At 43.3% G+C, this 25,131-nt stretch overlaps 1 protein-coding gene across 3 annotated transcripts in view; it reads right to left on the reverse strand.

Annotated features, from left to right (window-relative positions):
* Positions 1-1,285: 1,285 nt before the first annotated feature.
* Zfyve1 (zinc finger FYVE-type containing 1) overlaps positions 1,286-25,131 on the reverse strand; it is a 57,737-nt gene continuing 33,891 nt past the window's right edge. For 2 of the 3 annotated variants that reach the window (XM_004837253.4, XM_013067412.3), the window contains exons 4-12: positions 23,765-23,979; positions 11,435-11,541; positions 8,972-9,080; positions 8,344-8,441; positions 8,137-8,254; positions 5,107-5,277; positions 4,360-4,540; positions 3,786-3,899; positions 1,286-2,906 (exon numbers count right to left, since the gene is read on the reverse strand). In XM_004837253.4, coding sequence (XP_004837310.1) covers positions 2,674-2,906; positions 3,786-3,899; positions 4,360-4,540; positions 5,107-5,277; positions 8,137-8,254; positions 8,344-8,441; positions 8,972-9,080; positions 11,435-11,541; positions 23,765-23,979 — 1,346 coding nt within the window. In that variant the 3' untranslated portion in view covers positions 1,286-2,673. Of the gene's footprint in view, positions 2,907-3,785; positions 3,900-4,359; positions 4,541-5,106; positions 5,278-8,136; positions 8,255-8,343; positions 8,442-8,971; positions 9,081-11,434; positions 11,542-14,863; positions 15,030-23,764; positions 23,980-25,131 lie in introns of those variants that run through there. The other variant, XM_021246885.2, reaches the window with a different exon arrangement.

The raw sequence follows: 25,131 nt of genomic DNA on the forward strand, positions 1-25,131 counted from the left end.
TCAGTGCCTCCATAGGTTATTAATTACCTGTTTAATGATGATTTGGACCTAACTACCTGCTGCTCGGACTTGCAACACAGGAACATGGGTGACAGTATGGCCTTATGGCAGCGTCTTCTACACTACAGTATTGGGGTTTTTGTTGTTTTCTGTTGGTTTCTATGGGTTGCTTTTGTGTGTGTGTTGTGTGTGTGCTTTATTGTCCTGGGGATTGAACTCAGGGCCTCACATATGCTGGGCAAGCCCTCTAATACTGAGCTACAACCCCAGTCCTGTGTCGTTTTTTGAGACAGGGTCTCATTATGTAGCCCGGGCTGGCCTCAAACTCACACCAATCCTCATGCCTTGGCCTCCAGAGTGCTGGGATGACACACATGAGTCACCACACCTGGCTTTAGTACTGTACCTTTATGTTCTCCTATACATTACAGTACTGCATGTAAGAGTTACGCAAATAAAAGCAAAGTCATCAAATTGGTGTTTCCTGTGGTCATTTCTTTGTTCTAAATATTGTAACGTACGTACCATGTAAAAGTCCTCATTTAGTGACCAATTCTGCTAACAACCTGGTCACAGGACTGGAACTGCCATTAAATGAGGAGTGCCAGTACCTACTGTATACCTGGAACCTATGTATCAGGAGTAATACCCCACCTCGTCCTTTGAGTTTCCCCACAAGCCCCAACACCATGGCTACCAAAGGGAAGCCCAGAGACCCCAAGAAGCTGCGGCCACTGTGCTGCAGTACCCGACTCACTACCTTACTGGCCCACTTGAGGCCAGGACAGCCTAGCTAGACCCCTTTGGCACTCTCTAACCCTCACCACCCCCACCCCCACCACCCCCACCCCCCACCCCACTGTGAGAAGGCTAGAGGAAAGCTATAGGTACAGGATGACCCAACGGTAAGAACTTGGGGATCCCTCCAGTCACTACAAAGAATTCTGTGACCATAAGATGTCACTTATAAAGGAATACTTGTGGCAACCACGAAGTGCTAGCCCCAGCTGAAAAACTATACGTAAGAGCTGGGGAATGTCTGTTACGAGATTAAAACCCAACTCCGTATGATAACTTCATGATATTTGGCTATACTTCTTTCCAGAAAAAAAGTCTTATTTGTCAGCATAATAAGCAAGTATTTACACAGGGCAAACACTACCAGTCTAGATTTATGTCTCTCACTTGGGTTCTGCTTTGCAAGCTACCAGCTACTTTCCCATCACCTGGAAAGAGGGCATGTGGAAGAGTACTGGTGAGTTAACAGGAAAGAGCACAGTCCACATTCAGCAGGAAGATTCCTTTATGATGGCGAATTTGAAAATACACAGTTCTAGAGCAGGGCCTCAGTTGCTGGGCCACGGGAGGCAGGAAGGTGGCCTGTGAGGGACCAACCCACTACAGGGTACACTTCACACAGATACTCATGCCAGGCACGGCCACCCATGCACCTCCCCAAAACTCAGCCCACCAGCTCAGTCAAGAACTATGTTACTTTACTTCTTTTTTTGGCCATTTGAGATAAACACCCTGATGACAGAATTTCAGCACAAGTCTTTCCAGTCATGACAAATATGGATATCCAAGCTCTAGATGAGAAACATTCATCTGACTTCTCCACAAGGACCAAAGAGATAGAATTTTTTCTTTATGATCTGTCGAAATATTTATATACACTTACAAAAACAACTGACAGTCCATTCTGTGCTCTGTTCCCCTGGACGATTTCTCACGATCACCGGTCCAATAGCTAGAGAGGTTGTGTGTCTTGGAACAAAGAAGACACTAAGCAAAACAAACCCTAATGTGACACCCAGAAGCAGATCATGAGCTGGAGGCAGGGGAGGGTGGAGGTGCTTTAATTTAGAAGCAGGGTGCAGCCTTCTAGGGAGGCCTCCTGGAGAGAGAAGCATCAACAAGCAGGAAATGCTGCTGAGAAGCCCAGTTCCTTCCATACTCTCCATGAGGGACAATGCAGCCACTGCATTTTCACTTCTCAGGGCTGAAGACCCAACTTCTGACCCTCAGCACCCTCCAGTGCTCTGCACACTAAGCTGGGTGGTCTCTGACTAAAACAAGATTAAACCAAGAACTGGGATCCAACTCCCCCAAGGGCCCAAGTGGAATTCCCTTTGAGCTGCTTCACCACATAGAAATAGCAAGAAGGGTACAGCTCTCAGCTCCAGGAGAAGAGGGGTGGGAGGGGAAAAGGTGGGGAAGGGAGGCTGCCTAGGCTCAGAGAGAAGCAGCAAAAGGTGACCAGCAAACACGAGAGCTATGCAACTGGCTTCCTTTTGTGGAGATGTCCTTATCTCTATGCTGGGGACACACCAGGGTGAGTACTGGCAGCCAGCAGCAACCTCAGTATATTCCAAATTCCTTTCATATGTATAATGGAGATAGATTTTTTAAAAATTATTTTTAACTGATACATATGCAATGCATTCAGGTTCATTCCCCTTTGCTGAGAGCTACTTGGTCCACCCCCTGCCCTGAGGGTTACGCCTTCATGCCTGCCGCCAGGCTCACCCCCACCTGAGGAAAGTGGGCCCAGGACAAGAGGAGGAGAGGACACACCACAGGTGACCGGGAGGAGAGCCTATCTCAATGAGACTCCAGTTTCTAACCCTGAGAACCTAAGGAATTGTGAAGGACTTCTGGAGGGAGCTGGGGCTAAAGGTCACCGGGTTTTTTATTGCAATTGAAGCAGACTCGAACTGGATGGTCCCAGCCTCGAGAAGGGACAGCTCGGCGGTCGTGGGAGCACTCGTCACAGAAGCCCTGGCCACAGGCTCTGCAGTGGTGCTTGGAGAGTTTGACACTGAACTCCTTGCGGCAGTTGTGGCAGTGCAGGATTTCGTGGTCAGGCACCCAGTACGCTGGCCTGGCTGCATCCTTCACCAGGCCTGCATAAGGAAGGAATAAGGAGGTCAGGACACAGAAACCCGATACCCTGAGTCCCCACTGGCTGGCACGCGTCCAGATGCTTAGGTTTGTCATCCCAACTGCATGCAGAATCTTCATGCAGTGCTTTTACTCATCTTGAGCTATCCGCCTCTAAGAGCTATTTTTGAGGATGATAAATCATGGCACGTCTAACACATTGGCCCAGTGCTCAACTCAGGGAGTGAGCACTTGGTAAACAGAGGCAGCAAACTATCTGGGCCAAGGGGAGCCACGCCTCTCCCACACCCCAAGGGCAAGGGCAACCTAAGCTTCAAGCCAAGACAAATCCATCTATTCCTATATCTAAGTCAAAAGCTCATCATCTGCTTTTTAATAGGCTGTAGTGTTTAAATCTGATCCAAATCATGTCCATCCCCACCACCACCACGAGGAGACTTTGAAACTAACCCAAGGCCTGGCCACCCTGCCAAAGTCCTCCACCCACTAATCAGTTTCCCTTCCTCTCCTTCCTACCCCAGATACAAATAACCCTCACATCTGGAGCTGGGCTAAGTTAATACCTTGGTTGGTGTTGTAGATTCTTTAACATGCTTCCCATCTTACATATTTGTAAGATATAAAATAGCTGTATATAGGCCTTTACATTTCAAGGTACAGTACTTTGTTATGCAGCAATTGATGGGGTGAGGGAGGAGCTCCCAGAATAAACATGAAACCACAAAAAATTCAGCAGAAGCAAGCAAATGTCAAATTTTAATTGATTCCTTGCTGTTCAGCTCAATCTGGGTTAGCAAGCCTTTGACAAAATGACAGTCCAGGGCACCCCGCATCCCTTCATCCTAATATTCTATAGCCAAGAGATGCACTGCCAAGCCTACCTAGTGGTATGTCAATGGCTGTCACCACGGCTCCCAAGGTGTTCTGCACAGCCTCGCCCACCTTCCGAGCAATGAGCGTTCCACCTTCATCTTCTGCCTGTGCCTCAGTAATATCTGTGGACAGTGACAAAAGAAGAGGTGTTTCCTCAGTCATTTCCCAAATGGTAAAGTTGGCATCACAGCAGCAGATTTCGGCACTCGTCTCCCTGCATCACTGTGCTGTCCTCCAATGATTACAAGGGTCTGAGCTGTGGTCAGACCAGCTCAGACCAAAACTGTGTGTCATCTGTTCTCTTTACCTCCAACTCTCTTCTAAAGGGATCGATACGTCAGAACTTCTCTGTGTATACTCTTCCCTCAGAAGCATCTCTCAGTGTAGTGCAGCCAAGACCAAGTCCCCTGAGAAACAGCACCTGCAAGGCTCCACTAACAATGAACTCAAAGATGACAGGCCAAGGCCGGGAGGGTGACGGGGCAGGACCGGGATGGTGGGAGTTCAGTTCCTAAACCCCAGTGAGTGCAAAGGAAGGTGGGTCCCCCTGTCCGCCTACAGCCCTCAGGGTCCCCACGTTACCTAACTGGGCATTCCTGGTGTCATAGCAGTTGTCACACACCCGCACGGGCGCAGGTCCCCAGCCGCGCTCAGGCACTGGCCGGGTCTTAGATGAACAGCTGTCACAAAAGCCCTCTCCACAGGCCCGACAGTGATGCTTAGTGTCATTCTCTTTAAAGGATGTCGCACACTTGTTGCAGTTCTGTTCCAAGCCCAAAACAAAACAGAAAGGCAGGAATTGTAGGTGTCTGCTCAGCTCAGAAAGCCAGTAAGACCCAGGGAGCAGCTAGAAACTCAGAGAGGTGGGTTTTAGCTCAGTCAGGACCCAAACTTCCTAGTAATGATGTATCTGAAAGTGGAAAGGAAGGGGAGTGAGTTTCCTGTCACAGGTGTGTGCACTGAGGCCGGGTGCTCCCTGCCTGTGCATGCCCTAGACATTTATGTAGTAAGCTGAGGACAATGCAAAATGACCTTCAGGCTCCTTTCTTCAGGCTGTATCAATGACCTCTGATATCTGAGCGGTATTAATTTATGGCCCTCAAGGGCAAGGAATGAGATCCCACAACAAAGAAAATACTTGCAGAATAACATATAAGGAAATCAGTGAGCCAAGAGGAAACTGAATGACTCTAAGCTCCTACGCTTTCCAACACTCCCACTGAAGCCAATTGCATGGAGCGAAAATTGCACCTCCCTCAGAGAACAAGCAAAGTAGCCTAAGCAGGGTGGGCTGTGCCAAGGGTGCAGGGGTCTCCAGCCACACCATACCAGGATCTGGGAGTTGGGCCTCCAGTAGGCAGGGGCGATCTGGTCTGTCAGCCAGGAAGTCACAGCCTTGGTGGGCCCAAGGCTAAGCTCGGATACTGACTGAGCCATGAAGTTCATCCCGTCCAACAGGCGCTGGGCAGCATTGTTGTTGTCCTTCAGAAACCCATCAGTCTGAAATGAAAGTGCAGGCTTCCATCATGCTGAGTGAGAGGAGCAGAAGGGAGGAGGAAGAGGAGCAGCTGGTAGCCAGCTCAGAAACACAAAGTCCCTCACTGCAGAGAACGGAGATGCACCAGCAACTTCTCTGGCTTCTAGGCAATAGTGCGGCCAAACTGTCAACACTGACTTATGCTCATCAACATTCATCTTACAGCCTGAAATGCAGCTGTTCAATTCAGGACTTACTTCTCCCTACAATGTATGAGGTGACACGTCCTGCAGGAAGCAACCCCATCCAGGCTCATTTAGGAAACATTCCTCCCCATTCCTCTCATACTATATATCCCTAGGAACCCTATCCCTGTGTAAAAGCAGTATCTCTTACCTATCTGACACCCTGCTAGACTATTTAACCTCTGAGAACAATTTTTTTCAAGGTACCTAGCTCAATTCTGGGAACATAGTACTTGACAACATATGCTAAAATAAAGAACCAATGCATGAACATGAGCAGAAAGCAAGGTATTCTAATCCCAAGGACCATGATGGATGCAGACTAAGAGTAAACTATTGCACTACTGTTTTCCTGGAATACATACTTCACTTTCTTACTTTAAGGTTACATTAAATCCTTGGGACAAGATTGAGACCATCAGGCCAAGTGGGACTCCAAAAATAAGACCACTCTACAATAACATCCCAGTAGACCCAGAAATGGGTTTACCTGCATGCACAAAATAAGGAAATCCTTGGTTTTATGCACCTGTAGATCCAGGAACAGTCGAAGACACCACTGCAGGTAGGACTATAGCTTGGATATGGAATGTCCTCCCTGCCAGGCCCATGTGCTTAAGGCTTTATCTTCAGATTGGCTCTACTGGGAGGAGGTAGAAACTTTTAAGAAGTTGGGATCTAGTAGGAGGTTTAAGGTCACTGGCACCATGTCCCAGAAGAGGACTATAGGGTGCTCGTCTCTTTCTCTGAGGTGAACAGGCTTCCTCCATGATACAGTGTGCCACTGCATGTCCAAAGCAACAGAGCTAACCAGTCATGGCCTGATGCCTCTAAACCTGTGAGCCAAAGTAAAACTTTCCTCTTTACAAGGTGATTGTCTCAGGTATTTGTTACAGTAATGGAAAGATGACTAACAAGACTGCGAAGATGAATAGTAGCTATAGGCATTAGACAGCAAGGGGAACAAGAGAGCAAAATAATTTTCTTAGAAAATAACTCTTAAGTGTGAATAGTCAGATTCCCTCCCTAGCCCCACCTCTGTCTCTGTCCTCTTTCTATGCTGCTCATGCTGGCCTCAAACTCTTGGGCTCAAGTGATCCTCCTGCCTCAGCCTCACAAAAGCTGAGACTAGGTGCAGAAAACCAAGGCTGGTTGCAAATAGTGAGCTGATGCAGAATAAAACTACCAAACAAACCACCATCTCCTAAACAGATTTGTTTATCTGTTATCTTAAATTTGAAAATCAAAGTAAGGGCCCGGGATTTAGCTCAGTGGTTCCACCGCCTGCCTCACAAGCACAAGGTCCTGAGTTCAATCCCTGGTACCAAAATAATAATAATAATAATAATAAAATTAAAAATAGTAATTAAAGGTCTACCATAATCCCAATTCCTAGACTATATGCCAAGAAAATTTCAGAGGATAAAGAAATGGCCTTCTTACAATAGATAATGTGAAATAGGAAGAAAAGGGGCAAAGGGGAAGGGGAAGTGGGAGGGGTAGGGGAAAGGAAAGAAGGGAATGAAATTAATATGAGAAAATGGAAAAAAGGAAACAAAGTCTTTGTAAATAGGGAGGGATGGAGGGGTTGAAGGGAGGGCAGGGGAATGGGGAAAAAATAAAAACCAAGAGAGATTATGTAAAGGTGAAAATTTCCAATGATGAATGTCATTATATTGTACAACTAAAATGTACCAATAAAAGGATATACAAAAAGAAAAAAAAAAAAAAAGAAATGGGTTTCTTACAAGAAGATGGTCATTACAGCATTTCTGTTGATAATAAAAAATGATAAACGGGGCCAGGGATTTAGCTCAGTGGTGCTGCCGCCTGCCTCGCAAGGGGCAAGGTCCTGAGTTCGATCCCTGGTACAAAAAAAGGATAAACAGCATAAATACCCAAAACTAAAAAAATGGCAAATCGAACTACATAACCAAACAAAACACACTGTGTTATGGAAAAAAAGGCAGAAAAATGGCATGTAAACTATAATTGTGTCAGGTGTGATGGCAGTCACTTGTGGTCCCAGCTACTCAGGAGGCTGAAGAAAGAGGAACCCCTGAACCTAGTTCAAAGCCAGCCCAGGCAAAATAGCAAGGCCTCACTTCCCGCCCAAGTACTAAATAAGTCCAAGCTTCTTGGCTTCCAAGGTCAGATGAGATCAGGCTCATTCTGGGTGGTAGACAAAGTCCCATAACAAATAAGCAAGTAAGTTATAATTACATCTATGAAAACATGCATATGGAAAACAAGAAAACAAACATAAAATGAGGTTTTATTTGCCAAAGGAGAATGACAGATTAACTTTTAGTTTACATCATTTAGAGTTGTGCTCCTACTATTTATGCAAGAAACAAAAATTTAGGTCTGGAATAGGGAAGGCTATCCAAATGATGCCTTTCTAAACCACTGATGTACTGAAACTCACGGGTGACCTTTCTTCTAACCAAGCCCCACTCCTCCCCACACATGACAACTGAAATATTCAGAAGAAAGAAGAGGGTTGGGGATGTAGCTCAATGGTAGAGTGCTTGCCTCGAAAGTTCAAGCCCCTGGGTTCCATCCCTAGCATTGCAAAAAAAAAAAAAAAAAAAAACCTGAGAGAGAAAGAAGGAAAATTAATACAATAGTTCTTACTCCAGGCCACACATGCACAATCTCTGTCCGCACCACTGTATCCACAGGATCTTGGTTCCCAAACCAGTACTGCCGGCTCCGATAGACCACACCACAGTTAGGACATTCAATCACGTACCTATGCAGGAGACAAGTAAATAATGTTACCCAGCTACGTGCTGAGGAGACAAACACCAAAAAACCTTTAGCTAAGATGTTTAAACTCACCCAGACCAGGCATATTTTGCAAGACCCATCCAAGGAGAGTCGGTGGAAGCAGATGTTTTGGGTACTACGCTGACTTCCTTGCCTCTCTCATAGCAGGCCTGAAACAGGGAGCACTCTGCCAGCTTTTTCCAGGTACACCAGACCCCCTGGCCTCTTCACGTCCCCCATCCCCACAAACCATACCAGCTGGGGTGACACTTTCAGAGTTTAATACCTCAGAAGGAGGTTCATTTCTCTAAAGAAGCAAGTGCCCTGAAAGATAATGAACTGTGTACCCAGACCCAGCCCCAAACCTGAGCTCTAAATTACACACATGTCAGGCAGGAGAAATCCTTCAAACTGATTTCCTGAGAAGCACTTCTGCTCCAGACAAAAGCGAACAGTCAATGTATATGATCCTTACATACAAGCTCAACAGAGGGAAGAAAACGCATTAAAAAAAAAAACAGTGGAGGCTCTGGCAATGAAGATGTGTGAGTTCTTTTGGTTAGAACTGGCTTTCAAATTCCAAAGATAATTCAATTTGAATATCAAATACTTGGGCGTATTTGGCAGCAAAGGACAATTTCCCCAAAAGGAAAGTGTCTAGCAAGCTGCCGCAGGAGCAAGAGAAGCTGGGAAGACTCACCTTGCAGGTATAAACTCGGTTGTCGTACTGGTGGGAGTAACTGCATCGGCTCTTGGCTTCGTGAGGCACTCCTTCCTTCGCATGGTTCATACTGTTCTTACATCCAACCCTAAGGGAAACACAAAAATGGACAGTGAGACAGCTCAAGGAGCCAATGCCACATATACAAGAGTCTCACCCTGCCCCAGGCACAGGCCTTAAATCAGACATGGTTACTAACTGGGCCTTGCATGCTGAGCATAGAAAAGGCAGCTCACACCTCAGAAACCTACATGACACTTGTCATCAATAGCATGACAGAAGTAGAGTGACTACTGCCCTCATAAGTAGAAAAAGGGGGAAAGGAAACTCTTCACCGAAAATTGACCTAGCCTTCAGCAGAATGAAGAACAGAAAATACCAACTTGACCAGAGATTAAAACTGAATACAAAAGGGCCGGGGATTTAGCTCAGTGGTTTTGCCGCCTGCTACACAAATGCAAAGACCTGAGTTCGATCCCCGGTACCAAAAAACTGAACAGAAAAAATCCAGGGCCAGGATTTAGCTCAGTGGCACTGCCCCTGCCTTGCAAGCACAAGGTCCTGAGTTCAATTCCCAGTACAAAAAAAAAAAAGAAAAAAAAAAATCCAAAAAGGATGAAATGGAAAGTTAAACCAAAACTGGGTGCCAAAATAGAAAATGAAAACCAACCCAAAAAGTAGGCGATGCATTAAGGGGAGGTTTATGGTGAATAAGAAAAACTTCCAAATGAACAGTGAGCTCTGCAATCCTGACAGGGCAAAAACACAAATCAAGACTTTAGAATTTCACAGCATTAAAAGGGAAAAGTCTGGAAACCCTGGTGAGGCTCACAATAGAAAAACAATGAGCCAGGCGTGGGGGCACACGCCTGTAATCCCAGCACTGGGGAGGCTGAGGGAGGAGGATCACCTCGAGTTCAAGGCCAGCCTGGGCTACATAGTTCTGGCTGGGCCTGAACTACAAAGGGAGACCCCTGCCTCAAAAAACCAAAAAATAAAATAAAATGAAATAAAAAGTAGAAAAACAATGGTCCTGCCGGGGATTTAGCTTAGTGGTTTAGCCGCCTGTTGCACAAACACAAGGACCCGAGTTCGATCTCTGGTACCAAAAAAGAAAAAAAAGAAAAAAAATCTACTGGAAAAACAATGGTCCAATAGTGCTTAGGCCCCTAATGCTGCTCATAGGAAGAGCAAAAATTACATCCCAGTGGCAAATAATATCCCTCTCCCATGTACAAGCTGAACTCAAGATAATCCCTAGTTCTCCTGTAGCCCACACAGTATAATCTAAGAGCCAAGACTTTTCATACAAGTCAGACATGGTAGGGTTCAATGCCAAAATCCCATTCATAAGAGAGGTAGGCTCAGGTGTCTTCTGGTAGATGGACAAGTGTGGACAACATGGGCAGTGGTCCTGATATAAGCAAAGAAAATCCAATGGTGAGGGGACTAGAGGAGTGTCTTCGGGACATGAAGAGTGCCATCTAACCTGGACACACACCGGGCCCCATCAAACATGTCGCACCAGACTGTCATGTAGCAGCCATCAATAGCTTAAACTAATGCAGCGACCTTCAGGTGTGGTCCCCCCACAAGCAAATTCCCCCATCACCTGGGAATATACTGAAATAACATATTCTTCTGATTGACTGAATCAGAAAATATGCAGGCAAAGACCAACAATCTATTTTAACACATTCTTCAGATTTTTCTGATACATGCTAAAATTTTGACAATCACTGCTCTAATTCTGATACAGAATAATCTTGGGCCCTACCCAACCTGTACACTCTGAATCTGTATTTTAACAACTCACATGCAGGTTAAATGTGAGAGGCACTGCCCTAAGTCAATGTTCCCAGCTCAAGCTACACATAAGAATCATCTGAGAAGCCTTTTAAATACACCAATGGTGAGATCCATTGAGAATCCCTAGAAGAGGGGACCTGGCCTCAATAATTCTGAAAGCTCCCTGGGAAATTCCAATATGCACCAATCATTTGCCCCCATAATGAAAGAATCACCTAGGATCAATACCTACAGTTACCACAGTGCACACAGTGGGGCATGAGCACTCAACTATTAGTTGAATAAATTGAATACTATGAATAAATGACTGAAAGCTCTCGTTAAAGAAAGACGAAAGCAGGCAACCCAAAGTGCTCTGCCATAAACACTGCCCAAGCCAAACACCAGTCAACTTTACCAGTTGGAACTCTTCAGGGGATTCTTAATAACCCCTTGAAGCCCTTGTTATCCACCAAGATCACCTGGGTACTTGCTGGAAATGTACCGTCTTGGGCCTCACACTCTAGATGGTACATTTAAATCACACCTGTCATTTAACCAGATCCCAGGAGACTGGCATGCATGCAAGTCTGGAAGCACCACTCCGAGTCCCAAGTCCCAAGGTAAGGCCCGGCCATGGCTGGCCTCACTTACCCACAGCTGAGGCACACGGAAGAGCAGGTGAAGTACTCATCTGGGAAAAAGGAGGTGTGTGCCATCTGGTCATCAGGAATTTCCCCACTGAAGCGGTCGCTCAGTGCCTGCCAAGGAGGATGGTGACACATGAAGGCCTTCCGCAGAGGGCGTGTGCTTTGGCCCTTCCATCTCTTGCCTTTCTAAGACGGCCTCGCTGCTAGCATTTCTTCCAAGCACCACAGCAGAAGGTGAAACCCAGTAAGTTCTACTCATCATCCTCAGCCTTTACCCAACTTGTACCAATCCTCACCGCAGGAAAGTAGGTTGGAAAGAACCAACCTACTGCCCTAGAGTCAAAGGTAAGAAAATTATGTTCTCTCCTAACTGCCTTGCAGGTTATAAACACCTGACACATTCAGTGTTGTATTCAAGACTATCACAAATACTGACAAATGCCCATTTCATCTTCATGAAGCTAGGACCAAAATACCGAGACTCAAGAGAGTGGCTTCAGAGAGCTGAGAAGTGAACTAGGAGTTCCCCAAGTTTCTATCCCAGTCTCAACCAGACACTCAGAGTTTACTATGCCACAAAACTATCTCAACATAGGAAAAAGAAAGAAAGAAAGAAAATATTTGAGAAGCAAACTGAAAACTATGTTGAAATGTAACTTCTTATTGCTAGTCCTCTGTTTCCATTCATTTATATTCAAAGTATTCTTCAGGCTGATGACAGAAAAAGCCTTTGCGGGCTTCAAAAATCACTAAACCCATGCCAATCGCCCAGTCTGAGGTAGCCAGACACTACTAGAGGGAAAGAGAAGAAAAGTAGCCCAAAACAAAAGGACAAGATGTTACTTTGATGAAAGGGCACAAGAAATTTTAAGAGATTTGGAGAAAAGGCACCTTAAGAGACTCAATCTCTGATGAGCTTCTCACTTAAAGAAAACCTCTTATTTAAAATTCCTTTACTAGGCTCCTTCTCTCAATGGCAGACTCCTTGCTTAGCATGAGAAAAGCTCTGACATGGATCCCCAGCACTGCAAAACAATAGATGTGCCTTTTCCTATTTTCAGCAAAACCTTAACATCTGAAGTTGTAAATCAAGTCCCACATAGGTGACACCAAGGCTGAGTCAGGTCAAGAGTAAGACAAGGATAGTAGCCCAACACTCACCAGGGTATTCAAATTCAAGTTCAGCAAGGATAATGGGCAGGCCCATAAAATACCAGCTGTTAGCTATGGCTCACAAAAGCTTTAGACCAACAACAACAAAACAGTTTAAAGATAGCCAGGCACGGTGGCACACATTTGCAATCCCAACACTGAGGAGGCTCAGGAGGATCTCAAGTTCAAGCAACTGAGCTACATAACTAGTTCAAAATCAGTCTGGACTACAGTGAGACCCTGTTGCTCAAAAAATTTAACAAGTAATAATCATTTAAATCCTGTTCTAATGGAGGGAAATTCTATAAAAACTAACAAAGAATATTGAAAAACTCTCAATGAACACAGATATGAAGAATAATAGTAAGAAATAGGGCATGTGGAATCACCAGTCAGCCTATACAATGTTCTCTCCTCTCCTACTTGTAAATGTGACCATCCTTCAGGGATTATTTGGGTCTCACCTCTTCTACTGAGGCCTTTTTAACCACCATTGCCTCCCTCTGCCTTCTCTGAACTCCTATTTTACTCAATACCGAGTTCAGGTATTTAGTGGACAGTGGGGGAAAAATATGGGTCTATTGTGTGTATTTTACCTCCCACACTAGATCATAAATGCTGTGAAAGAAGTTTTCTACCTTTGTATCTCCTCCAAATCTCAACCTTCACAGGTTATCAATTCTACACAAAAATATGTCTTCCCAAGCACTCCAATAGGACTTTAGAATGAAGCACCCCAGCACCAACCCATGCTCCTCCGATTCCCCCACCCCACCCCACCCCGGCTTCATCCCATGCCCACAGCCCTCTAAAGTTTAAGGTCACCTACTCTCTAACACGTCAAATTAGAGTTAACTTTTAAGACTGATTCTCAGAGTATGTGCATAATTCTGGAGAAACCTGGTAGAAAAATAGACCACTGTCTTCCTAATGCCGAAAGATTTAGTGAAGAAAAAATTTTTTTTTGGTACTGGGAATTGAACTCAGGACCTTGGGCATGCAAGGCAGGTGCGGTGCCACTGATCTAAATCTCCAGCCCATGAGAAGAAATTATTTTTACAATAAAAAGAAAAGTTGGCCAGGGATTTAGCTCAGTGGATCCCCAACACTGCAGAAAAAAAGAGGAGCTAGCTAAGGCATGTAGAAGTTGCTACAGTAGGTATGAGAGAAACCAAGAACACCATTTTTTTTTTTGGTACTGGGGATCAAACTCGGGTCCTTGCGCTTGCGAGGCAGGCGTGACACCACTGAGCTAAATTCCTGGCCCAAGAACAGCACTTTTTTAGCATCAGAGTTCTTTAAACAAGTAACTAAAAGGCTAGCCCTAAGAAGTGTTTTTTTATTATTTTTTTTTGTATCAGGGATCGAACTCATGACCTTCCGCAAGGAAGGCATGGTACCACTGAGCTAAATCCCTGGCCCCAAAAAATGATTTTTTTAAAGGACAAATAGGGCCAGGGATTTAGCTCAGTGGTTCCGCCTCTTGCCTTGCAAGCACAAGGATCCGAGTTCGATCCCCAGTACCAAAAAAAAAAAAAAAAAAAAGAGTTGGGCCGGGGATTTAGCTCAGTGGTTTCGCTGCCTGCTGCGCAAGCACAAGGACCCGCGTTCAATCCCCAGTACCAAAAAAACAATAAATAAATAAATAAATAAATAAATAAAAAATAAAAGACAATACCAAATTTATCATGGATTCAACAGCTGTTGAATTCAGGGGGATGCTACCACCATAAATAAAAACTTGTAGCCCAATTGCACTGGCAGAAAGATCCTTTCTGTTCCAAACCAAGAAGCCAGGTTCACTTCTCTGAAAGTTCTTCAGAGATATGGGGGCAAGCGTAAGCATCTCAAGGATTGGTATGAAAAAATCTGTAGGCTGATTTCCCATACTACAAATACCCTTCGAACTACCATCTTTTTTCTGCTCTAAACAAGTTAACTGTGCTGTATGTTGTCTAAGGCAAGAGTAATCCCTTATGATGTCAGAAACAGAAGAACAAACCAGCCCTATCACTTCAGATGCCAGTCATGCCTTTCTCACGAGCTGGGTAAGAGAATAAACTATCACTTCATCTGCAAGTCACAAGTTGATAGGAATTAGTCTTCAAAAAGTCTTATAAGAATCAAGAGGGCCGGGGATTTAGCTCAGTGGTTCTGCCACCTGCCTTGCAAGCACAAGGTCCCAGAGTTTGATCCCCAGTACCAAAAAAAAAAAAAAAAGAATCAAGAATATGTAAAGGTAACAGTAACTATTTTTAAGTAATCGGTAAGTTTTACATACCAGGATAAGGAGAAGGTGTTCCTTCTCTGTAATCTGATTTTTCTTTTCCAGTATAAATATAACCTACCACCTGATCCATATACTTTGCCAGTTCAAAAACCCAAAGCTGGGGCTGAGGATGTAGCCCAGTGGTAGAACACTTGCCTAGCATAAGCCAGGCCATGGGTTACATTCCCACCACCAAAAAGGAGGCAGGGGGAGAGGTAGGCACATCAGCCGGTCAGTCCAAACCTTGCCTCATTCCATGGTTTCTTAGGCTCTGCTCATCCTGAGGTCACAAAACTGGAAGGGAAAAGCAGGGAAGGGCCTCTTCTGAGAGTGCCTGGGACTTATTTGTGGCAAGCGTAGAAAAGGTTGCCTGGAGACCAGATGATCTTAAAGTCACGTTGCCCTGGCAACAGTGTAGCTCTTTCTACTGTACCTATACTAGCCCCAATCATCAAGGGGCTACAGTAAAATTCCTGATTCAAAATGGACGCTCTTCTGTAATCAAGGATGCTACCACACAACTAACATAACTTTATAAATACTTAATAGATGCTTTTTTTTTTGGTACCTGGGATCGAACTCAGGTCCTTGCACTTGCGAGGCAGGCACCGGAACCACTGAGCTAAATCCCCGGGCCAATAGATGCTTTTTGATGTGATGGAAGTGGAAAGCTAAGAGTTTCCACATTAGCAAGGAAAGTATATGAAACTTATATGAATTCAACTTTAAAACTAATTCTCCCAATTATTCAGAACTCTAGATTCAGACAACCACAGATAATTCAATACAGGTATTCGATTCCTCTATTATTAAACATATTTTTTTTGGTACTGGGGATCAACCTCAGGACCTTACACTTGCAAAGCAGAAGTGCCACCACTAAGCTAAATCCCTGGCCCTCCTTTATTAGTCAATATTAATTCTCCTATTCAATTGGGACTTGAGAATCTGTTTCTTTTAAACAGATTTACCTGTTTTGTAGCTATTCTGGGCTGGGGCTACTGTGAATCCTGAACAAAGAATGGAAAGTATCCCAGTGAGGAAAATGGCCCTGGGGCCTAGAGACCACAACATGGCTGAAGGACAGGGAAAGTCAGCAGGGAAACATTAAGGCAGGTCAACTAGAACAGAAAGTGGCTGCAGACCAACCCCCACACATCTCACTCACACACACACATGCACGCAGTGTGACAGAAAAATACAGTGAATGTTTAAAAATATTTTTCAGCCAGGCATGGGGACGCATGCCTGCAATGTCAGCACTCGGGAGGCAGAGACAGAAGGATCACCAAGTGTTCGAGGCCAGCCTGGGCTACATACTTCAGGGCCAGTCTGAACTACAAAGGGAGATCTTGTCTCAAAAAAAATTAAATATTTACAGTAAGACATATTGCCATACATCTCCATCAAAATACTCCCTCTTTTGCTTCAAACATATTTATTCTATTGTACTTGCCACTTTTTGAAGCAGTTCTAGAAATCCATTTTCATGAGTGTCTTTAGTTTCACTGTGTGGCTGCCTCGATGTCCTAAATTAATTCAAAATGTTTACCTTTCATGGTCACTTTAATTTTCTGGAACAGCCAGAAATTACACAGTGCCAGATCTAAGAATGAGGTGGATGAGGACACACTATAATGTTCTAAGTACCTCCCTTTCTGTTGGATGGCACTCAGCAGCAACATTCACCGTATTTTTGATCATGCCTCATGAAGACATGAAAAAGGACTTCTAGTTGTGTCATTTTATTGCCAGACTATTTTGGTGAGGACTAGGTAAACATAAAGAGTAAGCATATCTGCCCTTGTTCCCCACCTTAAGGAGAAAGCATTGTATCTTCTCCATTCATATAAGGCATTCTCGCTGGGAGTATCGAGTACATGTCTGTAATCTGTTAAGAAGGTTCTGTTCCACTTCTAGTCTCCTGATAGCTTTTACCATGAACAGCTGTAGAAATCAGTCCAATACTTTTTCTCCAACTAGTGACAGGATCATATGGCTTTTTCCTTTCCTCTGTTAAAATGATGACTTTTGGGGGTGGATCTTCCAATGCTGAACCAACACTGCCATCCCTATAACAAAACCACTTTCTACATCCTCCCAGATCTGACTTCCAATAGTTTGTTTTGTTAAACAAATTTCTATCTATGTTCATACTTTTTTCTTCTATTATCTTTATCCAGTTTTAGGATTAGCACAATGTTGAGTTCCTAAAATGAGGGGAGAAGTGTTCCTTCTTTTTTCTGCTTTAATTGTTTGATATAATTTATCAGTTAAAATGTTTATGAGCCTGCTGTTGTCATACAGGTAGGTTTTCAAGCTAGGAATATACTTTCTTTAATAGGTGCTATTCAAATTTTATATTTCTTCCAGAGTTAGTTTCATTAATTTGTCTTCCAAGTTACTTCTTAGAAGTTGTCAAATTTATTTCAAAAAAGATTTTTGTAATATGCTTTCTATATCCTTTTAAATTCTGTAAAATCTGTGGTAATGTCTCCTAGATCTTAATATTGTAATTTAAAAAAATGTATAACTGATATTGTGTAAGAGGAAGAAAAGGTCTAAATGAGCAGGGGAATTGGGAGGGGTAGGGGAAGGGAAAAAAGGGAAAGGAAAAAATATGAGAAGAGGAAAAAAATGGAAACAAAGTCTTTGCAAATAGGGAAGGGTGGAGGGGGTGAAGGGAGGGCAAGGGAAGGGGAAAAAAATAAGAACCAAGATACTCATGTAATGGTACAAGATTCCCAATGATGAGTGTAACTGTATTTTATACCTAAAATGTACCAATAAACTTAATGGGAAAAAAAAAAAAGTGTCAAGAAGGGAGCTGGGGATTTAGCTCAGTGGTTCTGCTGCCTGCCTTCCAAGCACAAGGTCCCAAGTTCTATTCCCAATACCCAAAAAAAATGCCAAGAACCGCCAAGCCATGGAAGTACATGCCTGTAATCCCAGCACTCAGAGGCTGAGGGAGGACTGCCCAAGTTCAAGGCCAGCCTGGGTTATATAATGAGTCCAAGGGCAGCCTGATACACATAATGAGATCCTGTATTAAAAAAAAAAAAAAAGTAGCAAGAACTGTCTACAGTCCTACCAACCCCAAATGCACCTAATCTTGTCTGATCTCAGAAGTGAAGCAGGATCAGCTCTGGTTAGTACTTGGATAAGACAAAGTAACAACAATAATGGGATAAGTGTGTTCAAAGCAAGTAGGTGTATTTTGAGAGGGATTAATGGCAAAGTGTCTTTTATTGTAATAAATTTTTATTTTAAACATTCACCATATATTTTGGTCATCCCTTGTACTCAAATAAAATTCTTCCTTTTTTTTTCTTTTTTTTGGTGCCAGGGATCGAACTCAGGACTTTGTACTTGTGAGGCAGGCAGCAGCACCACTGAGCTAAATCCCCAGCCCAAATTCTTCCTTATTAATCACATTTCCAAATCCATCCTTCCTGGCCAGGCATGGTAATGCAAGCCTGTAATCCCAGCCCTTGGGAGGCTGAGGCGGGTGGATTACTTCAAATTTGAGGCCAGCCTGGGCTAACTAGTAAGCTCAAGGCCAGTCTGCACTTCAGAGTGAGACCCTGTCTTAAAAAAAAAAAAAAACCCACCCTTCTTGTTCAATAAACAGTAACATTTGGAATCCCTTCAAATCCAACAGTGCTGGATCAATCAGGTATAACTTCACAAATAAGATATGGCTAACAGCCTTTAAAAATATATTAATGACATGAAAATGAATGAACCACAAATTATGTGCTAATATAGAAAGATAACTAAGATTCATAATCAAGTGGAAAAAAAGCAATTTGGAACTCCCTCCCCAATTCGGGACATAGAAACTAGAATTCAGAATTTTTCTTTCCCCTGGGTGACTCATAGAAATTCTGATCTCCTGCCTTCCTTTTTTCTGTGGGGGGAGGGGTACCAGGGATTGAACTCAGGTCCTTGCGCTTACAAGGCAGGCGGCAGAACCACTGAGCTAAATCCCTGGCCCTCTCCAGACTTCCTTTCCTGTGGCCAGCCATGAAGAAATTCTCTGACCCACCTCTGCCTGACACAGTAGGTCATAAGACCTTCCTCATTGCAAGGGGTCTTGCCCCATACCCAGAAGGAAAGGAATGCTGCACAAAGAGGCCAAGTAGAATCTGAATGTCACACCTCATTGGTTTTTCCCAATCAGTCTATTAGCATTAGAGAATATTCTTTTTGTCCAGTCACCTTCAACACATTCTTCAATCATGCAACAATGAACTATCTATAAAAAAATCCAAGAGCACAGGGATCAGAGAGCTTCTGAATAAACATGTGGAGGTGTCTGGAGGGTGGTCAAGACAGACATGGCACAGAGGCTCCACACCCCTTCCCTCTGCACTCTTCATCTGTATCCACTGTAATATCTTTTATAATAAACTGGTAAATGCCCTGAGCTATGTGAGATGCCTGAACAAATTATTAATTGAACACAAGAAGGAGGCTAGTGAAAACCTGATTTATGTAGCTGGTCAGTCAGAAGCACAGGTAAAGCAACCTGGGGGCTTGTGACTAGCACCTAAACAGGAGGGAGGGACAGTCTGGGACTGAACTGTCAACTGTTGGGATTTGACACTATCTCTGGTGGAGAGTGTCCAAATTTAATCGAGTTAGAAGACACCCAGCTGATGGCTTCTGCAGAACTGGTAGCTTACTTAGTGTGAGAGGAACCCCTCTCCCAATCTGATGTCAGAAGAAATCTGTGTTGTGAATGCATGATAGGAAAAGCTTAGTGAGTCGTAATTTGTTTTCCTAAACACAAGTACCAATAGTATAGTAATACAGTTAATGAAGGGAAAAAAATATATACATGCACGTATACAACACTGAAAATTTCTAGAAGCATATTCAATAAACCAGTAGTGTTTAGCTGCAGAGCAAGAAGAGAACATGGGCGGGAGGGGGGCGGGGCACGAAGATTTAACTTCTCTATGATCTGGTATATTTAGGACATATATATATATATATATATATATATATATATATATATATATATATATACACATACATACACTCACACACGTATGAGAAACTTTTCTTACAGGAGGCTTAATCTGGCTTACGAACATAAGGGAAACTTACGCATGCACTATGTAACACTGAAAATTTTTGGAAGCATACACTAGAAAGTAAAAACAATGGTTATCTCTATTGAGAGCCAGGTCAGGAAAGAGGAAGAGGACTACACTGTGCCTCTTCTGTGCTGCTTGGATCATTTACAACCAACACACACTGCTTTTATAATTATTTTGTTTATTCATTTTGTGTGTGGTATGCACCTATGATACTGGGAATCGACCCAGGACCTTGTATATACTAGGCAAGCATTTGACCACCGAGCTATACTGATATACCCCCAGTCCTTTTTATTTTTTATTTTGAGGCAAGATTTTGCTAAGTTGTCCAGGTTGGCCTGAAACTTGTGGTCCTCCTCTCAGCCAAACCACTGTGCCTGGGTTTTTGTTTTTTTAATTAATGTAACCAAACTCTCAAATACAATTGATGGGAATATCCTTTCCAAAAGCAACTGGCAATGTGTATCAGGAACATTTAAAAATGGTCACATCCGCCCATCAGGAAGATAGGGTAAAAATTGGGAGCCAGCTTACCCAGTTCAAACTCTGTACCACTTACTGTTAATGAACCTCTCTGTTTCTCAGTGTCCTTACCCAGACAGTTGATATGAGGACTAAATGAGTTAATAGTATATGTTAAAGGGCCAAGGATTTAGCTCAGTAGTGCCGGCGCCTGCCTTGCAGGCAACAAGGTCCTGAGTTCAATCCCCGGTACCAAAAAAAAAGTATGTTAAGTTCAGTGGCATATAGTAGAAAGCATGCAGTAAGCACTCAATAAAGGCAGCCAAGAGGAGTGGGAATGGTAATTTATCTAAGGAAATAGGCAGCATGTGGAAGATACCTTTTATATACTCAGAAAATGTAATAGGAAAAGAAGAAATCACTATTCATATAAAGAACAGGTAACCACCACATTACAATTTGCCTATTTGCCTACTGTAGGTCTTCAAGGTAGCTTTCTTTTTTTGGTACCAGGGACTGTACCCAGAACCTTGCACTTGCAAGGCAGGTGGCGGCACCATTGAGCTAAATCCCTGGCAAAGGTACCTTTCTATTACAATCATGATCAGAGAATTAACTACTTTGAATTTAAAGGTGGAAGTTACAAACAAAACAAAAAAGGCAAAAATATTGTTTTCAAAGATTTGAGTAAGTGGGGCCGGGGATTTAGCTCAGTGGTTCAATCGCCTGCTTTGCAAGCACAAGGACCCAAGTTCAATCCCCGGTACCAAAAAAAAAAAAAAAAGATTTGAATAAGTTGCAAGAACTGTACAATTTCCTGGGCAGAACCCAAACCACATGCTTAAATGGCTCGCTCCTTCGCACAGACAGGAGTAGCTCCCACATTTCAGTAGACCACGGCCCTCCCTCAGGGAACAGAAATAACAGGTCCCAGTGAAGTTCTGAAAATACCAGTTACTAAGAATCATGAGAACTCCAGCTGACCAGGTCCATTTTAATGATAGAAACCTTCATGAATCATCTCCAAGAATACAGAAACTGGCCTGGGACAGGACATCCAAAGCTCCTTAGAGGAAAATCCCTGAGCTGTGATTACTACTTAAAATCCTCAGTGTCCTGGTGGGCGTAAACATTAAATGGGGCTCATTTCATAATCAAATTTATAATCCACCACAGCATGGATTCAGCCTCTTGTGAATTACACATTACTTATGTGTAATCTTCCATGTTGCCAACCTTTCAGTCATTAGAAGAACATGAGCTAAATATACTTTAACCTCAACTTCTAATTAGAAGATAGTATTTCATGATTATTCAAATATAATTTTTGTTTTTCTATATTATTCTTAAATTAAAATCACTGAATATTTACTATATAGTAAAAACCTTTTTTAAAAAAAAACAAAAAAACTAAAAACCTTTCCCCCCACCCCTGGGTTTTTGAGACAAGGTCTTGCTAAGTAATTCAGGTTGTCCTTGAACTTACTACTAGGTAGCCCAGGCTGGCCTCAAATTTGCAGCAATCTGTCTCAGCCTCTTGTGTGCTGAGATGACAGGTGTGTTATCAGGCCCAGCAAAGTTGAGGATTAAACAACAGCATATTTAAGAAACAAAGTGTTTACTGTACAGTCAAGCTATACAGTCTCTCACTAAGAAATAATGTCATAGGGCCAGGGATTTAGCTCAGTGGTTCCGCCACTTGCCTCGCAAGAATAAGGACCCGAGTTCGATCCCTGGTACCAAAAATAAATAAATAAATTTTAAAAATAAAAAAATAAGGGCCGGGGATTTAGCTCAGTGGTTTCGTCGCCTGTTGCGCAAGCACAAGGACCCGAGTTCGATCTCCGGTACCAAAAAATAAATAAAAAATGAAAAAAATAAAACCAACTTCCAAAGAAATAATGTCATTTTGGGCTGCAGATTTAGCTCAGTGGTTCTGGCTCCTGCCTTATAAGCGCAAGGAACCTGAGTTCGATCCCCGGTACCAAAACAAAACCAGAAAGACGGAAATAATGTCATCTTATTTGGTCAGAGGCTGCAAACCCTGATTGAGGAGCTCTAGAGTAAAATGCCTTGATTTATGCCTTCTGTTACTTAGTAACTATAACCAATGACTTCATCCCTTTGTGCCTGGGTTTGCCTATCCTCAAAATGAGAATAGTCTGGTTTGGGGGTTGTTTTTCTTTTTAAGCTTTTTTGAGACAAAGTCTCACTGTGTAGTAAAGACTGGCCTTGAACACTTAACCATCTTCTTGCCTCAGTCTCCCAAGTACTGGGATTACAGGCAAGCACCATCACCCCCAGCCCAGAATAGTCCTTAACTCACAGAGTAATGCAAGGATTAATCAATTCATAGTGCTCTGAATTTTAGCATATAATAAGTAATTATTTTTTTTTAAAGTAATTATTGCTATCATGTTTTAGGGTTTTCTTTTGATAATGTTCTCCCTGTGATAACAAGTTTTCCATTTATAGTGATAACAAATTTCCTTCTTAAATAAGTTAATTTAAATAATGCCATGGTTTGAAAATATAAATTTCTTGTGTTGAAAACATAATCCTTGGGCCGGGGATTTAGCTCAGTGGTTTCGCCGCCTGCCCTGCAAACGCAAGGACCCAAGTTCGATCCCTGGTACCCAAAAAAGAAAACATAATCCTTAAACTCACTATGTCAATGGTCTTTGAAGATCGGACTTTTTTGTGGGGGGCAGTGGATCATGGTGAGTGGGTGGTGAAAGCTGTGCCCTCAGGGTCAGTGCGCCCATAGATTAATGGGTTATGCAGGGAGTGGCCTTGTTCTCTCTGGCACACCTACTCTGTCTTGCCCTGCAATGGCCTCCACCATGTTACGATGCAGCCGGAAGACCCTCACCAGATGCTGAGCAGATGCAGAGCTGTGAACCAAATAAACCTCTATGGCTTTATCCATTACCCAGTCTCCAGTAATATGCTGAGCAACAGAAAATGGATTAAGACATGTAAGAAAATGAAAACCATCAAGGTTGTACAGATAGTTAAATGAGTCTGAACATGAGGTTAACTAAGACTGTGCCAAACACACAAAAATGAACACTTTTTCCCATTTATCAGAAGCTTAGTTTTTTTTCTCCAAGACAAAGCTTTAATGGCTTTTGTTTTTTTTACTATAACTCAAAAGATCCTCTGTACTTGAACTCCCAGCAAGTTGAGGAAATGTGACAGGCGCAGCTCTGCTTATGCACTTCTTCCCATCTCTTTCCAGCCCAGGCTTCCAATCACCAACACTGAAAGAGCTGGTGGACTGAGTGTTTGCCCCACCCACTGGTACCTCCATGAGAACCCTCTGGGACACGAGCCAACTAACCTTCAGGGCTTTGAAGATGACCCCTGGATGCCGGGGAGAACGGGTGGTATTGTTCTCTAGCTGCTGCTCCAAAGCAAGCCGGAGCCCAGAGAAGTCTGTAGGGGGGTTGTAAGTCCTGGTTCCTTTGTAGTGAATGGAACTAAAGGCTTCAGGGAAGCGGCCTAGCTTCCTGAACCGGTCCTGGATGAGTTTCTCTGGCACATCGGAGGGGTGATCTGTAAAAGCAGAAACATGCATGTGAGGAGTGAGTGACTCTCTTCTTACAAAGTTGCCTATCTTTCATTATAAAAGTAGGACACAGTCTACTCCCTATATAAAAAATACACATACAAGCACAACTGATATGGTATTATAATTAACAGTGTTGGGTTAACCTTGCCTGGAAAGGAGCATTAGGAAGGCTTTCATGAGGAGGGTGAAGGTGTTTCATGATCTGCTGATACATGAGTGTCTTCAGGTTGTGAAAATCCATCATGTTACCATATCGATATGATGTATACTTTTTTATGTGTATATTACACTTCAAGGAAGAGGCTTTTTTTTTTTCTGTATGAGGGACTGAACTCAGGACCTTGCAGTTGCCAGGCAGGTGCAGCACCACTGAGCTATATCCATGGCCCAAGGAAGAGACTTTTTATTTTATTTTATTTTTTTTGGTACCAGAGATCAAACTCGGCTCCTTGCGCTTGTGCAGCAGGCAGCGAAACCACTGAGCTACATCCCCGGCCCTGGGAAGAGACTTTTTAAAAAAGTGTTCACTGTAAGAAAAATCTAGACAGGTCAGCAGGACATGGTGGCACATGCCTATAATCCCAGCACTCAAGAGCCTGAGGCAGGAGGATCACTGAGTTCAAGGCCAGCCTGGGTTACATAGTAAGCTTAAGGCCAGCCTGAACTACCTAGTGAGATGCTATCTCAAAAAATTAAAAAAAAAAAAAAAAAAGCAAAAGTCAAGGTATGTCAAAGCATAAAAGACACATATAGCCTCTTCTCACTCGTACTCTCCAGAGGTAAACTACAGTTCCCCACTCACCTTTTCAGACTTTGTGTTGCCACACAATACGCAGCCTGCAACCTGCTTTCTTATTGCTTAGGGACATATTCAACCAGCACTTACTAATGAGCATTTCCAATTCTATATCTTGAAAATGTTGGTCTTGTATGATGAAGCTGTGTGAGGGTCCAACCTCGCCCAGGTCTCACTCTTTGTCCAGTAATGTGGGTGGTTATAAAACAGATGCATTCAATAAATGTTTGGAGGGAAAGGCTGGAAAGACTTTTTTGGCAGCGGGGATCGACCTCAGGACCTTGTGACTGCGAGGCAGGCGACAGCGCCACTGGCCTAAATCCCCAAGACTTTTCGTTTT

Source organism: Heterocephalus glaber, unplaced genomic scaffold, assembly GCF_053883595.1.
Source record: "Heterocephalus glaber isolate CG9 unplaced genomic scaffold, H.glaber_assembly_v1.0 deba00001608, whole genome shotgun sequence".
In the NCBI taxonomy this organism is placed as follows: Eukaryota; Metazoa; Chordata; class Mammalia; order Rodentia; family Bathyergidae; genus Heterocephalus; species Heterocephalus glaber.